The 27,088-nt window shown below is 40.8% G+C and overlaps 1 protein-coding gene and 1 long non-coding RNA gene across 2 annotated transcripts in view; one reads left to right on the top strand and one right to left on the bottom strand.

The window, feature by feature from the left end:
• Positions 1-27,088, top strand: part of LOC110339669 — a 57,643-nt gene that overhangs the window by 9,163 nt on the left and 21,392 nt on the right. The gene's annotated exons all lie outside the window — the stretch shown is intronic.
• Arhgap20 (Rho GTPase activating protein 20) overlaps positions 14,701-27,088 on the bottom strand; it is an 80,302-nt gene continuing 67,914 nt past the window's right edge. Inside the window, 5 exon segments of the mRNA XM_040729897.1 lie at positions 14,701-17,231; positions 17,233-19,040; positions 20,423-20,537; positions 21,573-21,762; positions 24,008-24,117. Coding sequence (XP_040585831.1) covers positions 17,205-17,231; positions 17,233-19,040; positions 20,423-20,537; positions 21,573-21,762; positions 24,008-24,117 — 2,250 coding nt within the window. The 3' untranslated portion in view covers positions 14,701-17,204.

Raw genomic sequence — 27,088 nt, 5'->3', positions numbered from 1 at the left:
GGCTTGTGGCAGGGGAATCCCTGCATGGAGGACCAGAGAGGCTATGAAGATGAAACTTGGATTGTGCTGGAGACCCCAATATGTTGAAGATGCCAGAACACAGGAATATTTCCCAAGGAATGCTGCTAACAGGATGTGGAACCAGCCCAAGAGAGAAGTGTGTTGTAGTTAACAAAACTGGGAAGAATAGAATGCTTTGACATGGAGATACAGAGTTTGGAGTTCGCCATTCCTTCTAAGAGAGTATATAAGCTAAGAAAGTTTTGTTTTTCATCTCTTCCGAGTTGATCTAACCACTGGAAAAAAAAGTCATTTAAAATATTCAAATCTGGTTTTTGTATCACCCCAGTTGGGCCTTTAGAGTCTGTGAAGCTGGAGGCCTGACTGCCTAGCCACCTGTTAGAGGGAAGAACTTAGGGTGTGGGAGGGGCATGACAGCTTAAAGGTCTTTCTGAATGGAGAGTTCGGCAAACAATGGGTGCTAAGGGAAAAGGCCCAATCCTTAAGGCTTCAAAGAAGGACTGGCTCAGTTGTCTCTGTACAGCTGTGGGAGAAGGAAGGATCGGTGGTGATGACGAAGACAGCAAAGATAGGAAGCTATGGTCTGGTGTTATGTTACAAAGCCGCCGGGAAGATGTGGAGAAAGCTATCATTATGCAATATGCCCAATGTAGACAGATAGGCGGCCTAGGGCCTTCATCTTTCTTAATTTCAGATTCTGAGAGAAATCCTTTGTTGTAGACTGACTCGTCACTCTCAGTCTAAGACTGGGGTGAATGTCAGAGCCTTCGTTGTTCACCCTGAAAGAGAAGGGGAGCGTAGGAATCATGGGAAACTCCCTAGACTACCCATCAGCCACCAAGCATGACACTTTTTATGCTTCTTTGCCCTCAGAATAAAAGCACCTTGCCCCCCTCTATGGGATAGTGGGAAGGTGGTACTATTCCTGCTTAGCAAACGTAGCATGTGCAGAGGAAGGAACCAGTTCTTGGCAGGCTCCACCAAGACTCATGGTACCTTAGGCTGCATGAAGATTGAAAGTCCAAAGCTCTAGTTTTGCTTACAGGGCCAGTCCAGTAGTTTAGACTGGCTCCACAGGACACTGAGCGCTATTTGAATGCAGACCAGCCACCCGTCCATTGGATGTAGCACACACCTGAGACCATGTAGAGGGAAGCCAAGCAAGCAAGCATTCTGCGGAGCTGATGACTCAGATCCTGCTGGGTTGCTAAGGACTGAGCACTGTTTTTGTGTGTCTGTCCTTAAAGGACCGAGGATTTCTGTCTACTGCCATAGCCCTGGGTCCACAAGCAGGCCAGTACATACCCTGGATGAATGCCCTGTAGAGGCCAGACAAGTACCAGGACACCGTGCTTGCATTTGCGAGGACTGGAAGCTAAAGCTGACGGGTTCAGCTTCTTGGTGTAGAAAGGATGTGGCATCTCAGAGAGGTCAAGAGAAGGCAGTCTCGCGGTCTCAACCTGGACACATCTCCCCCACTGTTAGTCTCCAAGTAGGCACTGGATGACTTGCTTTTGGAGTCGGCAAATGTGAGAATGAATGTAGGCCATGGAGAAACAAGGAATGCCCTCCTACTTCCCGATTGTGGGTCCACTGCCAGAGGCGGCCTCTGTGGGTCATTTGAGGCTGGCCAGTAGGTTTCTTAGTTCCCTTCTGATGGCTGATTTTCAGTGATACTTTTTAATCTTTTGACACAACCTGGAAGCACCGGAAGGAAAAATAGACCACAACATACCTAAGCTGTCAGACTGATTCTTCATCTGCACACACACATCCAGTGCTAAACTTTCGGGCAGTTTCTGTTTTCTTCACATTGTGTTTGCCCTAGATGCCCTCAGAGTCCCTGCTTGCCTCAGGGGATTCCCCCAGACACCTGGCCCGACATGCTCTCATTGTGCCTTGGCTCCTGCCAGCTTCATTGCCCTTCTCTGTCACTTTCCTCTTCAACCCTGCCTGCCGTCGAATACATTAAATAGTGCCTGTTCGGCAGCTCTACTGATATCTACCCAGGCTTGTTCATCGCTGTGTTACAGTAGCATGGGGGGGCAATTAAGAGAAAGTTATTTCCTTCTGGTCAAAAGGGTGTGAAAATTAAATGAAACGAAACACCTCCCCCCATCTGTGGAACAGGGAGATGACTCTGTGGGGAAAGTGCTTGTCCCAAAATGTGAGAAGTGAATTCAGATCCCCAACACCAATGTCCAAGCCAAGTGTGATTGGCAATTTTGTTTTTCCTCTGTTAATGAACCTATCTATAGTTTTGAGGATTTTTAAAAATATTTTCCCTCATTTAGTTAATCAACATCTACTCTGATCTTGATTTTTCTCTGAGATTTTTTTCTTTGAGGTGAGAACTCCACTTATTGGCTTAAAGATCTTTTTTGTTAGATTTATTTTGATTTTGAAATCTTTGCATATGTATATCTACCTGTGTGAATGTATGCTACAAATGTCCCTGCAGAAGCCACAAGAGGCAATGAAATCCCCTGGATTAGGAGCTGCAGGTATTGTGAGCCACCTGACACGGGTGCTGGGAATTGCACTCTGCTGTCTAGTATTTTAAGTATAACGTGGTGTGGGGAGGTTATTTTCTGGTGCGTCTATCTAGTGTTCTAAGTGACTTGTAAACCAAGATGGACGCTAACATCATTTGGGGAAATTTCTGCTATGATTTGAGAAATGCCTGGTCATTCAATATACCCATATATTAATTGCATGTTTGGTTTTTGAGTTCCTTATATAGAATGTGTAGGAACTCCGGTATTATACTGACTCCGCCCCCTGATGGGCAGGGCACGCACAGTGGCACAGTGAGTGGTATGGCCAGTTCATTGCTAATGACTCAGTATGCATGCTCCAGCTTTCCCTTTTAAGGGACTACCTCCACGTGGTCGCTTTTTCTTACCTCTCTCCTCTTCTCCCTTCCCTTACTCTCTCTCTCATGTCTATCTCCCCTTATTGGTCTCGTTATAATAAACTATGATTAATACACTCTCCATGGCTCATGCTGTATCACGCCGGTCCAGGTTCCGTACCCATGCTTGTGTTCCTCCTTCTGCCCCTTCTAACTTCTAATTTCTAACTTGAATTAACAACAGAATGAATATTAACCCTCTTGCAGAAGAACTGCTGGCAAGGGTCTTCTATTTTGTGAGCTGTGTCTTCACTCTGGTGATTTTTTTCTTTTGCTGTTGAGAAGTTTTTAGTTTGATTCAGTTCCAGTTGTCAATTATAATCATTTCCTGAGAAACTGAAGTTCTGTCTAGGAAGTAATGACCTCAGCATGGCTGTTAGAAAAATGCTGCTACATTTTCTTCTAGTCATTTCAAAGGTCTTGAGAGCTTTGAATTCATCCAGAATTGAATTTGGTACAGAGTGAGACTAGAGAGCTAACCTTAGTAATCCACATGTGGATATGCCGTTATTCTGGCATCTTTTGTTAAAGGGATTGGTGTGAGTTCTTGTCACCTTTGTCAAGAATTTAATGGCTGTAGCCATGTGGGTTTATGTCTGCATTATCTACCTTGTTCTTGGGGAGTATGAAGCTGTGGCTTTTTTGCTGTTGCTCTGAACCTATACTATAATTTGAAATCAGATATTCTAATACATACAGAATTCATATCTGCTCAAGTACTTTGAATATTTAAAATTCTGTGCTTCTATATAAATCTCATATATATATGTGTGTATATTGTATATAAGATATATGTATAGTCTAAGATCCATGTTTCAGAGAAAATGTGGTGTTTTTCTGAACCTGGCTAATTTTACTTAATTATTTTCTGTGGTATCCATGTTCCCACAAATGTCATGATTTCCTTTTTATTTAATGTTGAATATACTATGGTTTATATATGCCACATCGTCTCTACCATCTATCTGTTGATGTATAACTAGGATGGTTTTATTTCTTAGCTATTGTGAATTTTGTATCACTAGACTTGGATGTGTAGGTGTTTCTGTGGGAAGACTTAGTCCTTTGGGTATACACATAGGAGTGGTGGTATCTGGGTCATATTGTAGCCCTCATGTGAGGTTCTGATGGGAAATAGCTGAGATCTCACAGTAGTCTTAATTGTATTTCACTGATGGCTATGAATATTGAACACTTTTGTAAATATTTATTGGCTAATTCTGTTTCTTCTTTTAAGAACTCTCTATTCAGATCTTTAGTCCATTTATTGCTTATGTTTAAATTTTCAGTTCCTTTATATATGGTATATATTAATCCTTCAAAATACATTTGCCAAAGATTGCTTCTTATTTTATAGGTTGCCTCTTCATGCTTTCACTCTTATTGTCTTTTCCTGTAAATCTGCTTTTTAGTTTGATGCAATCTCATTTGTTAGTCCTTGGAGTCATTTTCTGTGCTACTGAAGTTATTTTCAGAGAGTTTATGCCCCTGTTGATTTTAAACCATCATCCCTATATTTGCCTCTAGCAATTTTGGCATTGAAGGCTTTATATATTGAATTGTTTTATAAAGGTGCAGAATGAAAGAGAGATATCTAACTTTATTCTTTGCAATACTATCTCATTCTCCAAGTGTTATTTGTTGAAGATACTGTATTTTTAAATAATGTATGCTTTTGATAATATAAAACCTAATTTTTGACAAAGTATTGAGTTTATTTTTGGGTCCTGTGCTCTAGTTCATTGGACTCCATGTTTATTTTTGTGCAGAAGACCATGCTCTCTCTGTCACTATAACTCTGCAGTATAATCTGAGATCAGGCATTGTGACACTTTCAGCATCACCCTTGATGTTTAAGATGATTTTGACATTTGTGTCTTTTGTGATCCACACATGACATTTAGGGTATTTTTATGGAAGAATGTGGTTAGGACTTTGATGGAGTACTGTGTTGAATCTAAAGATCCATTTTCAGTAATAGTTAAGACATAGATTCTGCCAAGTCATAAACATGAAGGTCTTTCAATCTTCTAGGTTTCAACTTGTTCAATATTATCAAATTTGTAATTTTTTAATTCTTTGTGATGGCTATTCTTGGTAATCAACTTGACTATATCTGGAATGAAATATAATCCAGAAATGGAGGGCACACTTGTGATCTTGATCTTGGAGCAAGAAGACAACATGCCTTTGATCTGTATCTTGAGGCTGGATGACACATACCTTAAACCCAGACCTTGAGGCTGGAAGGCACACCTTTAGTCTGGGCCACACCTTCTGCTGGAAGCCTATATAAGGACAATGGAAAAAGGGAGGGTCCATTCTTTGCTTGCTTGCCCTCGCTTTGTGGGCACATCCATTCTAGCTGAGACACCCAGCATCATGGGACTGAGTAACTACTAGATTCTTGGATTTTTCCATTTACAATTAGCTACTATTGGACTGCAGTTTATGCCATTCCAATAAATTCATATATATATATGAATATGTATATATGAATATATATTCTTTCCGTAAGTTCTGTGGCTCTAGAGAACCCTGACCAATGCAGATTTGAAGTTGGAACCAGGAGTGGGGTATTGCTGTGATAGGCATGATATTGCTTGGAGTAATATGGACTTTGGTATTTGGGTTAGGAAAGCAGTGGGATGCTTTAAGCACTGTTTAATGGACTACTAGTAGGAATATGGAAGACAGTGGTGTTGAGTGTGATTTGATGAACTGTCTAGGGATAGATCAAGAGGTTTCAGAGGAAAAGAATTTTAGTATGTTGTCAAGAAACTGTTCTTGTGATATTTTGGTGAAGGAAGAAGCTGCCTTTTGCTTTTGTACTCAAAGTGTGACTGAGGCTGAAGTGCAGAGTTTGAGATGAATTTTATTGGCAGAATAAAACAGCCTAGTATAGACTGTTATGTGGATTCTAGTAGTAATTCTAATGAAAATATATAATGAAAGGAGCAAGTTGAGCAGGAAAAATTGATGAGGAAGATTACCATATACAGGTTAGGGATGTTGTATATTATTTTATTAGGGAGAAATCATTTATGTGAGAAGCCGAAAACTGAGGTCAGGGCTCTGCTGGTCTCTGACCTTGACCGGAACCCCAAGAGAGAAAGTGACCCCTCCTTCCCTACCCTTTATCCTTGCCTTCCCCCACATGCTGCAGGTACATGAGATCTCTCCCTACAGTTCCCCTTTTAGTCTAAAGATTTAGATTTGACACAAAACTAAATTAACTCAAACATATATAAAGCATATATACATAGAAGGTGATAAATTATAATTTACCTATATCCTATCCTAAGCATGACTATCCCATCTAAACCCCAAGCTTATCTGAAAGAGATGCACAAGTCTGAACACCTCCTTCCAATCCCAACCCTAAATAATTGAAAACTAACCCTAACAGGTGTGAATTATCCTGTAATATCAACAGTAGGGAAAGGGGGTGTGGTAATCTCAAAATTGCTTCCTGCTGAAATGGGGCAACAATAACCACATTGGACCCTGTAGGAAGAAAATGTTAGGGTAGTGAAAGTCTCAAGTGGGCTAGCTATAACATTTGTGCTCAGTCTCTGTTTGGGGGAAGATGCTTGATTGAAGTTCTTGACTGAAGTTATAATGTTGATTGAAGTTCTTGTCTGAGGCTCTGACCAGAGTGTAGAAGGTGCACCATATCAGTTTAGTCTGGAGTTGTGTAGAGCAATGTAGTCCCAAACCGGTTTTAGGGTGGTACTTGTCAGTTCAGATGCATCAAGTCAGATCAGGTGCAATCGATGAAGAGGGGCCCCATTTTATTTCTGAAGTTTTTGAAGATTGCTGTTAGGAAATTATTTTGTTCTCTGTGGAAAACTCAATCTTTAATGTCAACAAGGAAATTTCAACGTTTATATGTATGCATACCAGGAAAGGCAACAATAAGGAAGACAGTAAATATGAGGGAAATTAGACTTTCAGAGAAAGAACCAAGTATAACCAGATGACAGTCCCTAGATTTTGTTTTCTTCTGTCTTACATCAATTGGCACCTTGATATAATACAGAAACTCTGAATTTTAATTTAACAACATGCTTGGATTTAGAGGAGGAGAGCCAATTCCAACTCCAAAGCCAGAATTGGTTTAAGTGAATTGAGACCAAGAGAGTATTAGGAACTAAAGAGAAATGGATTTTATAAGGACAAAGTTAAGAGAATTAGACATTAATACCAAGTATCAGTTTCTTTTATGTTTGATGGTTCTTTTAGCTGGCCATCTCTCTTTAGGTATCCACACAATCAGTATCTTCTCGCTGTTTACAGATGGGTTTTCCTGTAAAGACAAGAACAAAACACTTCCATTTCCTTTGTAAGGTTTCCATACACCTCATGGAATATGACTTTGTGGATGAGCTGTCATCTTTCCTCCTCCCGAGGTTTCTCCTGTATGTATCGAATCTTGGTCAGTTTTGATGGAATTCAAAGTTTTTCTTCTTTTTTTAAAATTTTTTAATTTTAAAATTTAAATTAGAAACAAGATTGCTTCACATGTGAATCCCAGGTCCCTCTCCCTATCCCTCCCCTCTTCCCACACCCTCCCACCAACACCCCCATCACCCCTCCTTTACCCAGGGAGGGTGAGGCCCTCCATGTGGGTGTCCATGGTCTGTCATTTCATCCATGGCAGGGCCTAGACCCTCCCCCAAGAGTCCAGGGTGAGAGTGCATCTCTCATTGTGGGATAGGCACCCAAAGTCCATTTGTATGCCAGGGATAAATACTGATCTACTACCCAGGACCCCATAGATTTCCTAGGCCTCCTCGCTGACAACCACATTCAAGGGGTCTTGATCAGTCCCATGCTGGATTGCCAGCCATCAGTGTGGGATTCAAGAGGTACCCCTTGTTCAGATCAGCTGTTTCTGGGGATTAAGCCAGCCCAGTCTTAACCCTTTGCTCATCAGTCCTCCCTCTCTGTTACTGGGTTCCTTGAGTTCAGCTCAGTGTTCAGCTGTGGCTGTCTGCCTCTGCTTCCATCTGTCATTGTTTGAAGGTTCTGTTTCCCAGACTCTCTGGCAGTGGGATTGTAGGCTGGCACTTCCCTGATCCATATCTAAATCCATATATGAGAGAGTACATACCATGTTTGTCTTTTTGTGACTGGGTTACCTCACTCAGGATGGTTTCTTCTAGTGCCATTCATTTGTCTGCAAATTTCATGATTCCAGGGAGACCAGGGGACCGGCTGTTCTGGCGGGTCCAGGTAAAATAGACCCTGCATCTGGGCCTGTGTTCCAGTGCCTGGGGATCGCCTGGGAACTGCACAGAGCTTCCAATCCCGGCGGGAGCCAAACACCACAGACACCAGGTCTTCTCTCCCACCAATGAGACCAGGAAACCAGGGGATACAGCAAAGGGTCCAGGGAACCAGGTGAGAGGCTAAGCACCCCAGATTCCTGGTCTTCTTCTCCACCCACGGGACCAGAATGAGGACAAGGAATAGAAGAACTACCAGATTATTGGACTTGCTAGCACCCACCAAAAGCAACTCTGGTCCCGTAACCACCAGACCAGTAAGGGGCTCTTTCTGCACCCACTAGAAGAAGAGATGGGAAAGAGACAATACAAAAACACACTCAGCAACAGAAAAATAAATATGACACCACCAGATTCTAGAGACTCCCCACCAGCAAGACTCCAACATTCCAATGCAAATGAAGCAGAAGAGAATGACCTTAAAACCACTTTCATGAAAATGATAGAGGCCCTAAAAGAGGATATAGGAAAATCCCTCAAAGAAATGGATGAAAAAACAAACCAAAAAATGCAAGAAATGGAAGAAAAAACAAACCAAACAAGACAGGAAATGGAAGAAGAAACAAAGCAAAAAATACAAGAAATGGAAGAAAAAACAAAGCAAAAAAATGCAAGAAATGGAAGAAAAACAAAACAAAAAATGAAAGAAATGGAAGAAGAAACAAACCAAAAAAGGCAGGAAATGGAAGAAAAAGCAAACCAAAAAATGCAAGAAATGGAAGAAAGAACAAACCAAAAAATTCATAAAATGCAACAAATGGACGAAAAGATAAACCGAACATTGCAAGAAACAATGCAAACAGTGCAAGGGTTGAAAACTGAAAGAGACAATAAAAAAAACACAATGTGAAGAAAGTCTGGAAACAGAAAAGATGGGCAAATGGTCAGGTACTTAAGATTTTCTTTGGTCGATGAATCAGTTTCTCCTAGTATATCTTCAACACCTGAGATTCTCTCTTCCATCTCTTGTATTCTGTTGGTTATGCTTGCATCTGTAGTACCACATCGTTTGCCCAGCTTTTCTATTTCCAGCCTTCCTTCGGGCTTTGTTTTTTTTTAATATCTCTATTTCAGTTTTCAACCCTTGTACTGTTTGAATTGTTTCTTGCAATTTTTGCTTTATCTTTTCGTCCATTTGTTGCATTTTTTGGGGGGGGATTTTTGGTTTGCTTTTTCTTCCATTTCTTGCATTTTTTTGGCTTGTTTTTTTTCCTTCCATTTCTTTGAGGGATTTTCCATATCCTCTTTAAGGGCCTCTATCATTTTCATGAAGTTGTTTTCAAGGTCATTCTCTTCTGCTTCATTTGCATTGAACTGTTGGAGTATGGAGTCTCTAGAATCTGGTGGTTCCATATTTGTTTTTCTGTTGCTAAGTGTGTTTTTGTATTGTCTCCTTCCCATCCCTTCTTCCAGTGGGTGCAGAAAGAGCCTCTTCCTGGCCTTGTTAGGGGACTAGAGTTCCCTTTCAGTGGGTGCAAGCAAGTCCAATACTTTGGTAGTTCTCCTCTTCCTGGTCCTAGTCCTGGTCCTGAGGATGGAGAAGACTGGGATTCTGGGTTGCATAGGCTCCCACCGGCAGAGGAGACTCAGTGGCAGTCTCCAGGCACTTGGACAAGGGCCCAGAAACAGACCCCGAATTGTCTGGTCCCATAGGTGGAGAAGAAGACCAGGAAACTGGGGTATGTAGGTTCCTGCTGGGAGGGAAGGCTCACTGGCAGTCCCAGGCACTGGTCCCATTGGTGGAAAAGAAGACCAGGAAACTGTGCTGGGTAGGCTCCCACCTGGAGGGCTGGCTCAGTGGCAGTCTCCAGGCACTGGTCCTAGTCCCATTGGTGGAAAAGGTTCCCGCTATGAGGGGAAGCTCAGTGGAGGTCGCCAGACACTGGTACAGTGGTTAGATAAGACCAGGAAACTGGGCTATGTAGGCTCCCACCGGGAGGGGAGGCTCAGTGGCAGTCCCCAGGCCATCCCCAAACACTGGAAGGCAGGCCTGGATACAGGGCCTGGTTTACCTGGTCCCATTGTTTCTTCTCCCATGGAAACAAAAGTAAAACCCCTTCCCCAATGTAACACATATCCTGCTTTCCAAACTGAGGTCTTACATCCTAGAAATACACCAGCTGATTTAGTTCAGAATTTTTTTCTGTATTCCAGTGTCTTTCTGCAGCTGTTTGTCCTTTCTCATTAGCATTAAGAAAGTTTAATGTTAATAAATCATTACATAATCTGTATTGGGGGGGTCTTTGTTCCCCCTGGCTGGTTTTTGGAGTATTTCTTTTAAAGTGCAATTAGATCTCTCAACCACTGCTTTTCCTGTGGGATTCTATGATATAACAGTTATGTGTTTTATGTTATAATATTTGAAAAAACTGTTCCAATTTGCTGGAGACATATGCTGGAGCATTGTCAGTTTTTATTTGTGCATGTATACCCATAACAGCCATCACCTCTAAGAGGTGTGTGATAACAGAATCAGCCTTATCAGAGCTAAGAACAGTAGCCCATTGGAACCATGAAAATGTGTCTATGGTATGGTACATGTAATTTAAACTTCCAAATTCTGAAAAGTGAAACACATCCATTTGTAAAATTTCATTTCTGTGAATATCTTTGGGATCACTTCCTGCTGGTAATGGTATTTGAATATAGAATGAACAGATGGGGCAGTTTCTTATTTCCTTGACTTGTTGCCAAGTGATAGAAAAATCCTTCTTTAAGCCTTTGCTATTATCATGGTGTTTTTATGCAGTTTTGAAGCTTCTAGTACACTTCCTATTAATAAATGATCAATCTCATCATTACCTTGTGCTAGAGACCTGGCAGACCTGTATGGGATCTGATGTGTGTAATATATATAGGATGAGTTCTACTTCTGATGGTTTCCTGTAATTGTATAAACAATGAGGTTAATTCTGTATCATCAGGAATAAATTCAGTGGTCTCAATGTGTAAGACAACTCTCTCTGTATATTTAGAGCCAGTAACTATATTGAGAGGCTCTGTAAAATCTGTAAGTACCATGAGAATGGCATAAACTCTGCCTTTTGTACAGAGTTGTAAGGGCTTTGAACTACTTACATTTCCTGATTTATAACCTGCTTTCCAGGACTTGTTTGCATCAGTGTAGAATGTACGGACTCCAGAGACTGGCGTTTTTCTTACAATACATGGAAGGATCCAAATTGTTTTCTTTATGAATTTGATTCTATCTGTTTGGGGGTAATTATTACTAATTGTTCCCAAAAAGCTACTGCAAGCCCTTTGCCAATATTCATTATCCTTCCATAAGGAGGAAATTTCTTCATTAGTTAAAGGTACAATAATTTCTGTTGGGTCCCTTCCAGTTAGTTGATGAAGACTTAATTTACATTTTAAAATTAAATCAGAGATCTTTTCTATATATATCTTCAGTTTTTTAAAATCTAATTTTGGATCCACATGGTCCACATGTACATCACTGAGTACTGTGACTCAGTCTTCTGAATTCTTATCTGTAAGGGATGCTGATTTTTCTTCTGATTTGTTTCCATTTGAAGTCTGCTTTACCAGTTTTGAGAATGGCTGTGCAAACTTGTTTTTGTCTCCCATTTGCTTGATTTCCATCTTTTGACTCTCACCTTGTTTCCCTGCCCCCAATAAAGTCTTTAAAGACTTCATAGACAACACAGTTTCTGAATCTATCTGTACCTTTTACATGCTGAACTGAGACTACTTGCATTAAAGACTTCATAGACAACACAGTTTCTGAATCTATCTGTACCTTTTACATGCTGAACTGAGACTACTTGCATTTAACGTCATTACAGAGAGGCTGCATTTTTTGAGGGATGTGGACTAGTTATTTGCTGGTCTACTCTGTTGAACTGGGTGTATGACTTCCCAGTTCTCCTTTGCTCGTCGATTCCTTTCATGAACTATTATTACTCTTTTCTGTGCTCTGGTGGATAAAACTATCTTCTTTGTAGTTTGCCTCTAAGCATTTCCTTCCTGCTGGCTTAAATAGAGTTGCCTTCTTTTGCACTTGTCTTGGCATGTTCTAATTTGTTTAGTAATTTTAGATACATTCTCTGGGTGTACCAAGGGCTGGCAGACAAATCTAGGGCTTGAAATACATCATCTGATACTTAATTTTATTATTGACAACAGCAGATATTATGGTAAACATAAGAGTTTTCCCCTTATGGAACTAAGCATTTTTGCTTGGAAGTTTTACCATGTTGATTATGGCTTTCTTGGGAGTGGATCTCTGGTTATGTCTACATGGGATTTAATATGCCTCTTGCATTTGAATGTCCATTTTCTTTGCAGGTTTGTGGAATTTTCTGCTATAATCTCATTGAATAAAATGTTTCATCCTATTCCAAGGTATACCTACTAGGAGACTGCTCCCATCTCAGAACACTTATGTTCTTGTGTAGTCTACCCAGGCAGTAGTGAGTGTAGTGCCACTCAGGTAACTTCATGGTGCCTGTGTAGAGTCTAGTCAGACTTCTTTGCCACAATTCTGTCCCCATCTCTGCAGCTCCTTCTGTTCTGGCTTTCTGCACATACTGCACTTACTCAGCCCTAGTTGCACCTCCACAGCTTCGGTGGCTCTTTCCAGGTTGCAGTTATAACCTTTACTGTGTCTGGGGGCAGGTAGAACACTCCCTTGGTAGCTACTGCTGACCCTGTCCTGGTATAAGCAGTATGTTTTGTATGGAGAAAATCCCATTAAGGATGATTTCTTTTTTGTTAAGTTTTCTCTAATAGAGACAGATATTTTTCTTTTTTAATCCCGACTCCTCTTCTTTATGGAGATGTTTTCTAATTGATTCTCTTCCCTGAAGTGTTGCTCTTTGAGATCTTTGTGATTCTGCTTCTTGAGTTAACTTATCAAGGGCTTGCCTAATGTGTTTGATGTGCCATCTAGAAAACTTTGTAGCATTCGCACATTTTGATATTCTGTGCTCAACAGTTATTCCATTTGGGGGGCAAACTATAAAATATTTCCTTTACACTTGTAGGCAGCACTAATCTTTGTTCCTGGATCTCGTGGAGAAGGAATTGTTTTTTATAGTACCCATTTTATTTTATTTTCTCTGAGGAACAGACTATCTCAGAAGGTTTTAGCCAATTTATTCAGTTTTTACACAAGACGCTGCAAAGATAGTTTCTAAATTTTAGTTAATGTAATCTAAAACACAGATGAAAACAAGTAGTATTTAAAATCTTAATGTCCACAAACCTGCATCTTATATTGCTGTGAGGTAAAAAAAATCTAAACACTATTTTTACTTTGATAAATAAAAATACTAAAAAACTCTTAAGTCATCTAAAAATTTATATGTGCCCTGTGTTGTCCAATAGGAACACAAGAACATTAATCTAATAGTATCAATAGGCTGTGTGTGTAAAGGAGATTTCAAACCAAAGTTTGCAAATTATACCTCAGACTAGAGCTTTTTGCCAATTGTACCAGAAAAATTCACATTGTACGAAGATGATTCTCAAGGGTTTTACTGCATTTATAAAGGAAAAAAGAAATAGTGCAACATGAAGGTAGCTCATAACTAGAGAAGGACTCAGAGTGAGTTGCACAGGCCTTGAGAGACTTCTTCCTTTCACAGGAAACTTTGCTTATGAGAAGACCTCATAACAAAAAGGAAAGAAACTGAAGCAGATGCTTTACCCAAATTTATCATTCACAGTATAAAAATTACTGGAGTATTTAAAAAAAAACCAGAAAGAACTTGCTGTTGGGTTGACAAATTAGAACCTTCTGATTGAGTGTTATGCAAAGTAGACTAAAAGAAAAGTTACTGATAGTAGATTGAGTTTCATCAAAAGTAAATTTGTTTTTCTAAAATTTAGATAGAATTTTGTGTGTGTGTGTGCATGCATTGCAGAAATACAATTAATAACATTTGTGAAAGTGTTTTCTGTCATTCCTACATTCCTGAAGCAAATCTGTTTTTCTAGGTTCTGAATCCCTTTGGAACAGTGGTTAAATTTATACAGAGACTACTAGACAAACCTCAAGAAGTAAGAGATATAGTAGTCATGAGAAACATAATACTTTCTAAGTTACCTCCAAAGCACAAATATCCTGGTGTGTGTATAAAGTCAATTGGGTCTCTTATCAGAATAGTCTAAAAATGAAAGAAAATCTCATATACACAATAAAATTGAGCTGATATTTCTTTTGGCATATGGACAAATATTAGTCTGTATCACTCCAGAAATACAATGAAAAAAAAAACAATGTCTGGCAAAATGGAGGACTGTTATGTATATAAAACATACCTTTTTTGGTAAACAAGATTTTAAAATATAAAAAGGAAAAGCAGTTTCACTATTTTTCCCCTAGAAAAACTATGAGTAAAAACTTAAGGCCACAACTCATTACGTATGAAATGTTCAACTCAAAGGGAGCTCAGGCTTGCTGAGCCAAAGAACTCTCCGCAGTCAGTATTTCTCTGTGAGACTGTTAACTGCAGGATGACATTTTATTTAACAGACAGCATGGACTTTGTACATGCCCATTATCAGTGCCTTGAAAACCAAACAATTTAAAAGTTAGCAGCAGTTTCTGCAAGGTACAAAAATACACATTTGTTACATAACACAGTAATAAAATTTGTCAAGATATATTATACAAACTCATAGCATTTGAGATAAAGAATCAGTCTAATATATTATAGATTGATGGAGTCTAATAAAATGACATGTCTGTCTTCAAATCATATAATACTTTACAGCAATATTAACAGACTATTCACATTAAGTATCGTGGGAGCATCTAAGGAAACAAGAGTCGGAATGGTTGGTGGAGAACCTTGCTAACTATTTTCTTCTATGCTTTGAACTGGGTGGACAATTTTCTACTGGCCATTATGAAAAGAAAAAAAGAAGCCAGAACTCTTTAGTTTTTTCAGGAGGCATTTCTTTCAGAGACACATTCTAAGCCATAAGATCTTCATTCACATCTTGCAGTTCTGACAGTAGTATGCCCTAAAGAGAAGGGTCGTCCTGCTAACTTTATATAGTAATACTACAAAAGATACACATGGATACTTAGGAGTCTTCATATGGAAGTGGATGGTTACAAGGTGGGCTCTAGTTCACAGCTGATTGAGACTGCCAGTGTCATGAAGGAGCTCTTTGGACACAGAGTTCTAAAAGTTAATTATGATTAGGGAAAACAGGGCCATGCCCCTGAGAGGTAGGTGGCACTTCTATAGTTAATACATAGATAGGTTCTTATTCTACAACTGACAATGTAATGTTTGGGAGAAGGGAGCAGTATCTGTCATGAGTTTCCTGGTGACTGGTAGGAAACATAATTTGGGATAAGTTAGGTTTTCAGTGAAATGTCCTTTTTACAGTAGATTCATGAGATTACATAGACTCTAGGCAGCTTCTAATAGGTGAGTAGCTTGAAGGAGGATACGCATCTAATTTAGGATGTGTCCCTTCATTTCATCCTGGTGGACAAGATCTTACTCTTAGGGAAGGAGACTTACTCCTAGGAAAGGAGATATTCTGGTGTAGCCTTGAATGTAAAGAGAGAGATGTCCATGATAAACTTCTGGGGCCTAAACTTTTAATATTTATAAACCACAAACCATTTGGAAAAGATGGAAAATTTCAACAAGAAAATCCAAAGACAGTGAGCATCAGAGACATCCCAACAGCAACATAACCTTACATCCTGCCAATTTCTAATCAATAGCAATCTATAGAATGAGGGGATAATTAACAATTGTTCTTTTGTCCTTCTTGGCTGACTGTACTCTAACAAGCAGTGCTGTAGAGGAACATCTCCACAGAGATGCCGTATTGATAAATGATACTTGTGGAACCAGGAAGGCAGTGTTGATGCAGGGAACCATCATTAATCAAAATGAGGTGTAAAGTTTCACATGATAATCTGTCATTAAGTCTAAGTCAGCGGCCCTTTCTGTGACATCTTAAGTATTGAAGGATCCAACTTTCTGATTAGATACATCTCTACATGCATTTTCTTACTGATATCAGCACAATAAGAAGCTTTCTCAATTACATAAATGTTGCTACCAACACGGCACAAAACATGGCATCTTTAGTTTAAATGAAGCATTGCCTCTGACATGAGTCAGCCAGGGAAAATTGTAGAATCATTTCTCTAATTCTGATATGGCTTTTTTTTTAATCTACTAGAGCGAATCTTGTCAACAGGGCACATTCTAAATAGGGATAAGATGCATCTCCAAAATACATGTTTTTAGCACAGGCACTGTGTGGGAAGGACATCAAAGTGAGCAAACATTTCCTTCTTTGTCTTTACATCGACACTTCTGAAGGATGTGAATAAATTCAACCCTACCAGAAAACAAACAATTCACCAAACCACCCAATTGCAAAGCTGTGCTGTCATGGTACCCACAGTTCTGCCTTTATCACTGAGTTGGTCCCTAAAATAACTCTGAAGTCACATGACTAGGACAAACCACTGCCTTAGATTCGGGGACAGGTTTTAGATGATTTCCTCAGTGACTGGTCACACTTTTCTGCATGACTCAGTGGCCCTTTTCTTGTCTGCTTATTCCATGGCATAAAGATGGCTTCTCTCTACTATTCCTCTGTGTATCACTGATGCATCATTCAAGGTACTCTGGTCCTTCTGGACAGCGAACTCACAGACTGCTTACACAAGCACGCTTAAATGAAGAACATTTCTTTTATCCTTCTGTCGGTATCTTAATGTCCCAGAAAAGGACTAGCCCATGCTTTAATAGGAAAAGCCTTTCAGAACTTCAGATGATTAAACTTTTTAAGCAAATTTTGCCACATAATCTCAACAAAGAAACGGTCATATTAGCAATGATTGTCCTTGTGCTACCTACCCCCAGGTATCCTATGAAAGGGGTCTTGATTTTATTAGCCCAGTTCCTGTTCTTAAAGACACTGGATTGTTGATTTTGATACAGATTCTTATTGTGGGTAACTGTCTTTGGTTACGTGTCTGTCCCCATCATCGCAAACTATTGTAGGCTCTGTGTCTGGGCTGGCCGCATCCTCCACATTCCCAAGGTTTGCTGAGGCTCCTTCCCAAGGGCTGTCAGAAGGGTGCTGCCCTCTGCTCTCTTCGCCTTCCTGCAACTTCACACAAAGCTTGAGCCTGCTTTCCAGCAGGTGCAATGGAGAACAGGACTGTTGCTCTGAGTCTGGCCAGGCATCAGAACTGCACCCATGGGTTGACTGCATAGCTCCAGGTCCTTGATCCGCCCTTAGGTGTATATCATCCTGACTCTCTTGCAGACAGTCAGCCTCTGGAGTACCAGAAGCATGTGGAGGTAACTCCAAAGGTTCTTTCAGGAAACTGAGTTTCCTGTCTTCTGGTCTAGCTGCTTTTGTTTTCTTTTTGAGAGACCAGTTTTTCAAAGTGACCAAACCACTTCTCAACCATGCGCTGGGGTGCAGAGTTACAGAATGCAATTGTGATGGTTGCTCTATGGTGCCCTTTCTTAAATAAGCCAGGTGGCTGCTGGCCTGCCCCGTGGAGGGGCTGGGCATCCCAGGTACAAGACTGGTAAAGTCAGAAGACAGCTCTTCCTGTTTTCTCTGAGTCTGGAAAGTGCAATCTATTGGAGAGGAGGTTTCGGTGGGAGTAAACACAGAGTGCTCAGAGATCTGAGAGAAAGCGCTGTCCTGGGAGCTTACTGAGGAGCCGGATGGGGATGTGCCTGGGGAGGATAAACTAGAATAGCTAGCTCTTGGGCAAAGGTTTAGTCTTGGGGGCAAAGCTTTGTCAGTGCTTTGGTGTGTGCCACTGCTCTTCCCCACCTCAATCCCCATGACCAGGCTCTGGTTAATGAGTTTTTGCCCCTCCATCTGCAAAGACTTGTGCCTTCTGAGATAATCCTCTTCTCCATGCAAGAGGCCTGTCTCACAGCTGGGTTTATGTTGTTGCTTGGAATAGATCCCCCTGAGATAGGACAGTTTGCAGTTTTGATCATCTATGCTGGGTTCCGAACAGCGCCGATGTACCCGTGAGCTCTTCCTGGTGTCTGCTGTGGGTGGTGGGGAGAGTCTGCAGGTATCTGCATCTAAGGGTTGTTTCCTGGAATGATCCTGGGAGGACATGTGACTGTAAGATGCCACGGAAATGGCCACTGGCTTGGACTTAGTGAAAGGTGTCACTTGGTTTCCTTCATGACCAGACAAGCTTTTCCTCTTAATGTTTTCATTAGTAGCATTTTTCTTGCTGATGTCAGTGCCTGAGACTGAACTCTGCTTCAAACATGTCTTGCCGCCTTTCTTCAGGGACTGGGTCTGCTTTAGATAATCCTCATCCTTTCTAGAAAGCACAGCATCGCAGCTGGACTTGCGTAGCTTTTTCTGGTAAAATTCCCGGAGATAGGAAAGCTTTGTGTCTAAGTAGTCGATGCTGGGTTCTGAGCAGCGCCGGTGCCGCCGCAGGACTTTGGGGGCATCTAGTGCAGCTGCAGGCAGGCAGCTGGGGGTAGCTGGGCCCACAGGAGCTCTAGTGTGTTCCCCCAGGGAGACCTTCCTGTAGGCTACGAAAACATTCACTGGCTTGGACTCCAGAGGTTGTTTCGTTTGAATGTGTTCATCTTTAGACCGATCTAAGTCAAAATCACTCAGGGTTAAAAGACCTTCCACCTCAGGCTGTTCGAGGTCATAGTCACTGAGGGTTAGGACAGAGTCCATGCTTCTGCTACCCTGGCCAAGTTTTTTCACTAGGTCACTGCACGGAGCATCCGCATCCTCATTGAGCTCATTTTCCAGGCTGTCGTAGGAAGAGTCGTTCATTTGGAAGCAAGACATATCTGTGGACAGCAAGGAAACCATGGTTACCATTCTTACAAATCCAACCTGGACTGCCTTTAAAGAAACCATGCTGGTTCTGTGTTATTTTCATGTGTAGAGTTCAAATTTCTACCTTCAAGAAGGAAGCAATTTTTTATTTACATTTATTTATTTATTTGATTTTTCGAGACAGGGTTTCTCTGCGGCTTTGGAGGCTGTCCTGGAACTAGCTCTTGTAGACCAGGCTGGCCTCGAACTCACAGAGATCAGCCTGCCTTTGTCTCCTGAGTGCTGGGATTAAAGGCGTGTACTACCACCACCCGAAAGAAGGAAAGAATCTTAAAAAAAATTCTGGGGGATGGTGGTGCACGCCTTTAATCCTAGCACTTGGGAGGCACAGGCTAGCAGATCTCTATGAGTTCAAGGCCAGCCTGGTCTACAGAGAGAGTTCCAGGACAGCTAGGGTTACACAGAGAAACTCTTGTCTCAAAATTTTTTAAATAAAAATTTAAAGTTCTTTATGTGGAAGGAGTCAGCAGCACATGAGGCCAAGGCATGCATGAGGTCACAGGACAACTTGCTGGAGTTGGTTCTTTCATTCCATCATGTTAGTCCCCAGCGTCAGGCAATCAAACCCAGGTGGTCAGGCTTATGGGGAATGGTGGTGTGGATACGCACTTTTATCCACTAAACCATCTTAACCACCCAGATCTTCCCATCATCTCAAATGTTAGCGCTAAAGACACAAATTTTCTAGGCAGCTTCTTTTTCTTAAGGTAAGATTTTCCCAAAGCAACTGATATGTCATAGAATGAAGAAATAATGGAAAGTAAATGAGCTAGTGTCTCTAGCCTCGGTGAGACCTTTCCTAAAGCTCTTTAAAGTTAGTCTTTAAAGTTGCTTTGACTCTTAGGGTTGTTGTAAAGATTAAACACTATTTATATTTTATAGATGAAAGAAGGAAGCATAGAAGTAATTAGTAGCAAGGAATTTATATTCTGGAGGTTGTATGTGTATGAGTTCAGACCCTCTTCCCACACTCGACCTCAAAGATGCTGGGGTCTTAGAGTCCACTAGGAATAGTGGAGGGGGTTGATTAGAAGCACCCCAGACCAGGACTTCCCCTACTTCTCTGGACCTTTGATTCTAGTTTCAACAACACAAATAGAGTTCCTCTGTTTATTTAAAATTAGGATTCAAATCTTCAGTATACAACTCATAGGCATGGCCTCATCCTGTATACATCTTAACTCCATTACACTGACCTGTCAGCAGCAGGCCTTCTGAGGAAGGAATGGAAGCCCTAGAACCCATTGACCCAGGCCAGAGGCTCTGGTACAACCAGTCTCCATGTCTTCATAGACAAATACCTAGTTCTTATAAAAGATGTTCTTCACAGTACCTGAGGTGTGTTCTCTACTGTCGCTGATCTCAGAAAGCTCCCCCAGGAGAGAAGTGATTTCTTCTCCAAATATTCTACAGCAGTTTTCAATCAGAAATTGTATAAGAAGGGAAACCTGTGACCAATGAAAAGAATTCAAGCATTATTATTCATATAACTCTTGTGTTACACTTCATATAAACATCCTGATCTTAGCCACAAAATGCAAAAGAATAGAGGAAAGTATTCAAAAGACATGAAAGCCACACTGCTGACTGATAATGCTTTAGAGTGTAGTTTGGGCACAGAACTGAATTTGAGCCAGCAGACTGTAGTTTTCTATGATTTTGATGTAACCTAACATTTTATATCACTAGTTCCATCTTTTAAATTAGGGCAATTTCAAGCGTTCTCCCTCCATAGGGTGTTTGGGGTGGGCGAACATACTTTATTATTAAAATTTATCAAGTATCAGTAATAAAGACTTATACAAGGATTTCTGTGTTAAGCACAAGTTGCTGTAATTTTGGAAGAGGGATCCTCTGTGGGAAAAGAAGAGGGACAGGAGACAGCATGTCTCTCTACTACCCTCCTTCAGTGGAGGTGCATATGGAGAGAGGAGCATTTATGAGGGGCTCTGTGCTGCCACTGAGGAGGACAGGAACTGACCTATAGATTCTTTGCCTCAGCATGAGACATGTTGTGAATGAAAGGAACTGGTACCAGAACCCCTGATCAACAGCCAGACCCTATAGGGGTGGGAGCCTCAATCTTTACTGTATCATTAAAATAGAAACCACAGTAAGGAACTTCTCCCAGGACTGTGTATCTGGCAGATGATGGTACTGAGAACTGAACTCTGGCTTGTCTTAACTGAAAGGTCCTGATCTTTTAAAGGAGTGCTTCCTTACCACTCGTGGTTTTCATCAGCCCTACTCTTCAGCCTCCTTAAAAGGAAAAGTGAAGTAACAATTGTTTTTTTTATATATATAAGCTACATATAATTGCTATATATACCCTTGCTATAGTCTACCAGGACAGACAGGTAAATAAACTCACACAAGGAAGTCTACTTTAGCTATTCAAGAAACTGTTTCAGCACACTGTGAATTTCCAATGTTTCAAAATGGGGAACTAAGGACTCAGGACATAAAATGAAAAATGTCATTACCTTTTTTGTAAATTCATTTTCTAGTTCTGGGCTGGAGGAAGTAGGAGGCCAAAGAATGCTTGGAGCGATACACACTGCTAAGTTAAATGCAGTCATCTGATTAGATAAGGAATGTTGTTCAATGTTGTGTAATACCCCAAACAGATACCTTAGGAAAACAACATTGGCTCTGGGAAGCTGATCTAATAGCCTAAAGACAGAAAAATGCAGGACGTTTTATTAAGAAACTGGTAAAGACAGGCATCCCTCACTTCACCTGCATGGGGAACCATGCACATCAAACAGGCAAACCAAGAGCACAGTGCAGATATACAAGAGTTTCAGTTGACGGGTGGCAGTGTGTGGAGCAAGGGTATGTACATAGACAGAGTAAGCCCTGGCAATTATTTCTGTACCTTGCCTTCATAACTCAGTGAAAACGTAGAGTGCATGCATGCAATATGTTGTCTGTTAATAGTTCCAAGAAAAGTAGTACAATGTTTTAACTCAGGCAACTCTTGCAATATTTTGTAATATTCCCAAGCAAACCCACAAAAGGTATCCTGATAAGACTGAAGCACTCGCTTGTATCCAAGCAGGAAGGCAGGAGTGCTATTTCTTGGTAAGAATCCAAGTCTTAGCTGTGAAGACTTGCAGGTTTGTTCTAGGAGCCATGCTCTTCCACCCAGATTCCAAAGGTAATTGTGCCACAAACCTATCATTCTCATGTTAGTCAAGCTTGAAAATATGTTTCTCACTGTTCTCATTTTATGTAAGTGATAGAATGTTTTAAATGATTACTCACCAAAAATTACTTTACTACCACCCAGAACATGCCTGTGCTCACATACACACACACCCCTCTCACCTCTCTCCCCCTGTTACTTTTTCTATAAAATCCTACAACTTGAGGAAATAAGGTACTTTGACACCTGTTACCCAAATAGCAGAGGTATTTCTTCAGTATAATAGGATGACAGTGACTCCAAAGACCTTGAAATCAACCAGAGGATGACTGGGTGTATTCAGTAAGAAATGAAGCACCTAACACATGCTTTCAGGTTGTCTAATTCTGTAAGGGTACTAAGCCTTTGGGTTACACTTCCATACTGAGTAGCAGATAAGTGATAGCAGTGCACCCAGCACTTGGTCTATGGAATTAACTTCTGACAGGACAACTGACTGATTAGCATACTTGGCCCAGAAGGAAAGCCAAATTTGTATCTATCTGTAAATTCGCATCAGTACTTTTGACTCTGTTACTAAAAGTGGGGGTGTTCTGCAATCTGTGGTGAGTGGGTTGTATGGAACATCTTACTAGTACTGTTATGAATTAACCTAAACAAAACCTTTTGTTTATCTCATTTGCATAAGTGTCATAATTTCCCATTAAAACTCAACAAGTGATATTTGCCAGCCAAGCTTTTTTATAAACTAGAATATTACATTTTTCTAATGTATAATTCTTTTATACCTATTCTCTTATAATGCAGGAAATATTTGGGAACATGAAGTAATGGATTCTACAAGGAATCTCACTTAGATATTACAGGCTTTTTTTGTTTTTGTTTTTTGATTCTCACACTGTATCCAAGGCTAACATGCAACTTGGTAGTAATGCTCCTGCTTCAGGCTCCTAAGTGTTGGGAGTACAGGTATGAGCCACCACATCTGTCTCAGACATTATATTCTTTAAAATGAGTGAGACGCTATAAATCCCCTTTGATAAGATAATTCTCAAGGAGTTAACTGCCTTCCTGTGGTACTTTCATCATATTCAACAAATACTTTTTTATAGCAATGATTATACTGCTATACACATCTGTTTTACCTATCTATTCTACCAGACTTGTGGCTTCCTGGAGAGAAGGGAATAGCTCATCTTCTCTGCATGACTCCAGTCACCAAATGAATATACAGAGTCATCTAGTGAGGTAGATAATTCCCCTAAATGAAGATCCAGCATCCAATGGATGAATGAATTTCAGCTCCTACAAGATTCAGATAACTAGAGGCATACAATATAATTATCCCATGTTCATAAGATTAGGGAGAAAAGGCTGGGGGTGTTGTTCAGTGGTAGAGTGCTTGCCTGGCATGCATAAGGCCCCAGGTTCAATCCTCAGCACTGAGAAAGGATAAGGAAATGAAAAACAATTTAGGGGCTTATTGAAATGGCTCAGCTGGCCAGGGTTCTTGCTGGTAAGGTTTATGACTTGAGTTTGATCCCTAGGACCTACATATAGTGGAAGGAGAGAAGTGACTTCTGTAAGTTACACATACACACACACCTGCACAATATAATTTTTAAAATCTGAGAAAGTAGTGATAACGGAAGCAGCAAGTGTATAGCTGTAATCTTGGACCCCGTGTATCTGATAACTGCCATTATTTTACTAGAAAAGTTTACAACATGCAAGTATTTTAAAGTATTTTTTCAGACTCAAAATCATTACCTTTGAATTATATTAATTTTTTCTTCATCATTTCCTTGATCCATTACACAAACCCAGTGATCATACAGATCTGATGAGAAAATACTTTCTGGTATATTTCTTAGAAAATCCTAGATGGGGAAAAACAAAAAAACATTCTCATGCAAAATGCATGTTGAAAGAAACAACTCTGTCGTCTCCACTGAGCTATATATGTGGAAGAGTGTGAGTTGACATTTTTCTAGGGACAGACTGGAGTGATCAATTCTGAGCTACTGTTGAAAAAATAGAAGGCACTTTATTCAGTGGAAGCTTCTGGCCTGTAGACGTTTTAGCAAACTAACATGATGGTTTATAGTAGTATGCCACCTCAAATCCTTTTCTCCCCTTTCTTTAAAATAGCAAGTTCAAAGAGATGTACCAAGTTATCTGTGAGGTTTGTAATTTGGCAATCATTCATCCCACCCCTCTATGTATAGCTTGATGTATCTGGGATATAGTCATGAATCAAGCAAGTGGCTCTGATCTTAGAACATTACATTCCAGTGTTGGTGCACAATGACATCAAGGTGGCTTATTGTTATACCCCAATAGGAAGGTACTTATGAGGGATGAAAGCCTTCCAATAGTTGGGCTCCAGGAGCTAGGCTCAGCACTGTGTGCCTCTTGTATAGTAAATATCCATATTACATTACCTTTCCTGCTAAGACTACTGGTGGAGAGAGGTGTACTCTGCAGCGCGTCGGTTCTGGACCACCTGTCTGTGTCTCTTTTGGAATGGCTCTAAAAGGTTAAGCTTGCAGTCTGATCTCCACCCAGTCAACATTAGGCAGGGAGAGCTCAGTTTAGTGAGGAGGCTGGCTATCTTCACAAGTTCCTGTCTATACCACAGAGACAGGTGGAAGTCTGAAATGAGGCATTTTAAAGTTGTAATCACTATCTCTGCAGCTTTTAAATGCCAACAGACAACTTGATGCTCCTGTATCCCAGAAGCTCTGATAATGTATTAGGATGAAATAGCTAATTATGTGGGACTCTTGCTCCCTGCTTGTGGGTTCCCTTGGGGGCAGGAACAGATCCTTACCCGCTTTGCATATGACAATGTAAAGTGTAAGTCAGCACAGCAAAGGCTGTTACTGATTGGTTACAAATGTGTCTCATGCATTATTAGTAGGGGGCCAGGGGAGCCAATCAGCTGTAACCAGATGTCCAGATGATTTTACAGCCTTTGTAGCTATGCTGCCGACCTCACTTCTACTTTTTTCATTTGGGGTTAAGAAATTCATTGCTTCTGCCTGCTTTGGTTTTTATTCAAGTATAAATGCACTTAGACACTTGCCACTCAAATACAGCCTCACAAAAGCTGCCCCCCAGATCATTTTGGACTGTGGAATTGTAGAGTTTTAGAAGGGTTAAAATCTGTTATTTCAAAATGGGTTGGTGATTAGAAATCTCTTTGTAAATCTCGGTGGAAAAGACACTTATGATCGGTCTGAAAGAGAAACATCATTAACTCTTAAACCCATGCTTGAGAGATAACTTGCAGTCTGCCTATGTACTCTCCACAGCTGGAACAACGTGTTATGAGATGCAGACATCACAGCTGAGGAGGATGGGAGTCGACTCTGAATTACAGTGAGGGACTTGCAGTGTTCAATGAAACTCCTTCAAAACTAGAGCCTAAGCAAAAGGGCCTTCTGGTTCACATGGGAAGAGTGTGGTCCGATGAGTGTTCCTTGAGGTAGGAAGGACCAGAGTCATCCTATCCTGAGCAATTTCTGTTCAATCACAGTTTGAAGAACTAAACTTAAATTTAAGCAAAGGCAGGTACAGAGAAAAGAAAACAAAGGCTCCAGCTTTATCTTCTTCCCTAAACCCAGCTGAAATAGATGGGAATAAAACCCACAATAACGAGAATTCAGTCATATGGAACCCATTTCACCAGTCTTCAATCGTGGGTGACTATTGTCTTTTGCTCCTTTTACACAGAAGATATTCCTACAGGCTGAAGCACAGCTCAGTTAAGGCCATGCCTCTTTGAAATAGTCTCAATTTAGCAGAGAATTTTAAGAAGTGTGGTACCATGAAGTAGACAGCGTTGTAGAATGTTTTCCTACAACACAGGCTGAGCCTGCCTAAGTTAAGGAGAGAGAGAACCCATTTCTATGGAAGAACAACTGATGGTACATATTTGTTTTTGACATAGCATGTATCTGAATTATCCTGGGACTGAAGGGTGATAAAAACCTGCACAAGAGATCGATGGCCTTAGCTCACTCCTCCAGAGTGGCATTTGTTTCTGCTAAAGCCCATGGCAAAATTTAGACCCAGCCCATCAAGAAACAACACGGGCTCTCACAAGCTATGGTGCTGACTCTATCAGTCATTGGCCACTCAGCTGGGATAGAGCAATACAAGCCAATCCCACCATATTTTTTCCCTAAGCTTCAGGACCTTAGATGAGGCTGGGACCTTCTCTCCCCCTGGCCAAGTGCATCCAGACTCCTTGGGAAACGGAAATCTGAGGTGGGTATGCAGAGATTGTCGCTGTGCTCAAAAGCTCTGCTCACGGCTCAGTTCTTGTTTCTTTTCCAAGTGACAGGACATGTCTAAGAACATGAAGAGGTGAACACGTTAGAACTTCCTGACTGTGGCGAAGGTCAAAAGACCCAGCCATCCCTGCTCTCCTGGGAGTGTGCATGAGGAGTTACAGGAATGGATGTGATTTTAGGTGGTATCAGTACATCCTGTTTTAGTTAAGGCTAATGTCTCTTTACTATGGGAAACTTATAAAAGGTTTACTGCACGTTCAGTTTTGAAAGCTCCGTCTTCATTAGGAAAGAGAGGGAGGAACTCAGAAAAGCAGCACGTTTTTAAGTGTCCTCTGTGGGTTCTGATTATGTTACACAGTTTAACTGACCTTTGCTTTTGTGCCTGGGGTGGTAATGAGCTGACTATTGTGAGGAGAAGATGAGAGCCTATCTGGTGTGTCACACTACTGGTGTAGCCTTCGAAGACCAATGTTGACTTTGTGGAATTTTTTTAAAACACTCTATCGATTCTACATCTCTTTCATGGCTCCCTGCAAACAGAAATGGTGTT

Source organism: Mesocricetus auratus, unplaced genomic scaffold (assembly GCF_017639785.1).
Source record: "Mesocricetus auratus isolate SY011 unplaced genomic scaffold, BCM_Maur_2.0 Super-Scaffold_100022, whole genome shotgun sequence".
Lineage (NCBI taxonomy): Eukaryota > Metazoa > Chordata > Mammalia > Rodentia > Cricetidae > Mesocricetus > Mesocricetus auratus.
Note: the sequence above shows the minus strand (reverse complement) of the source record. Positions and strands in the feature narration are given on the sequence as shown.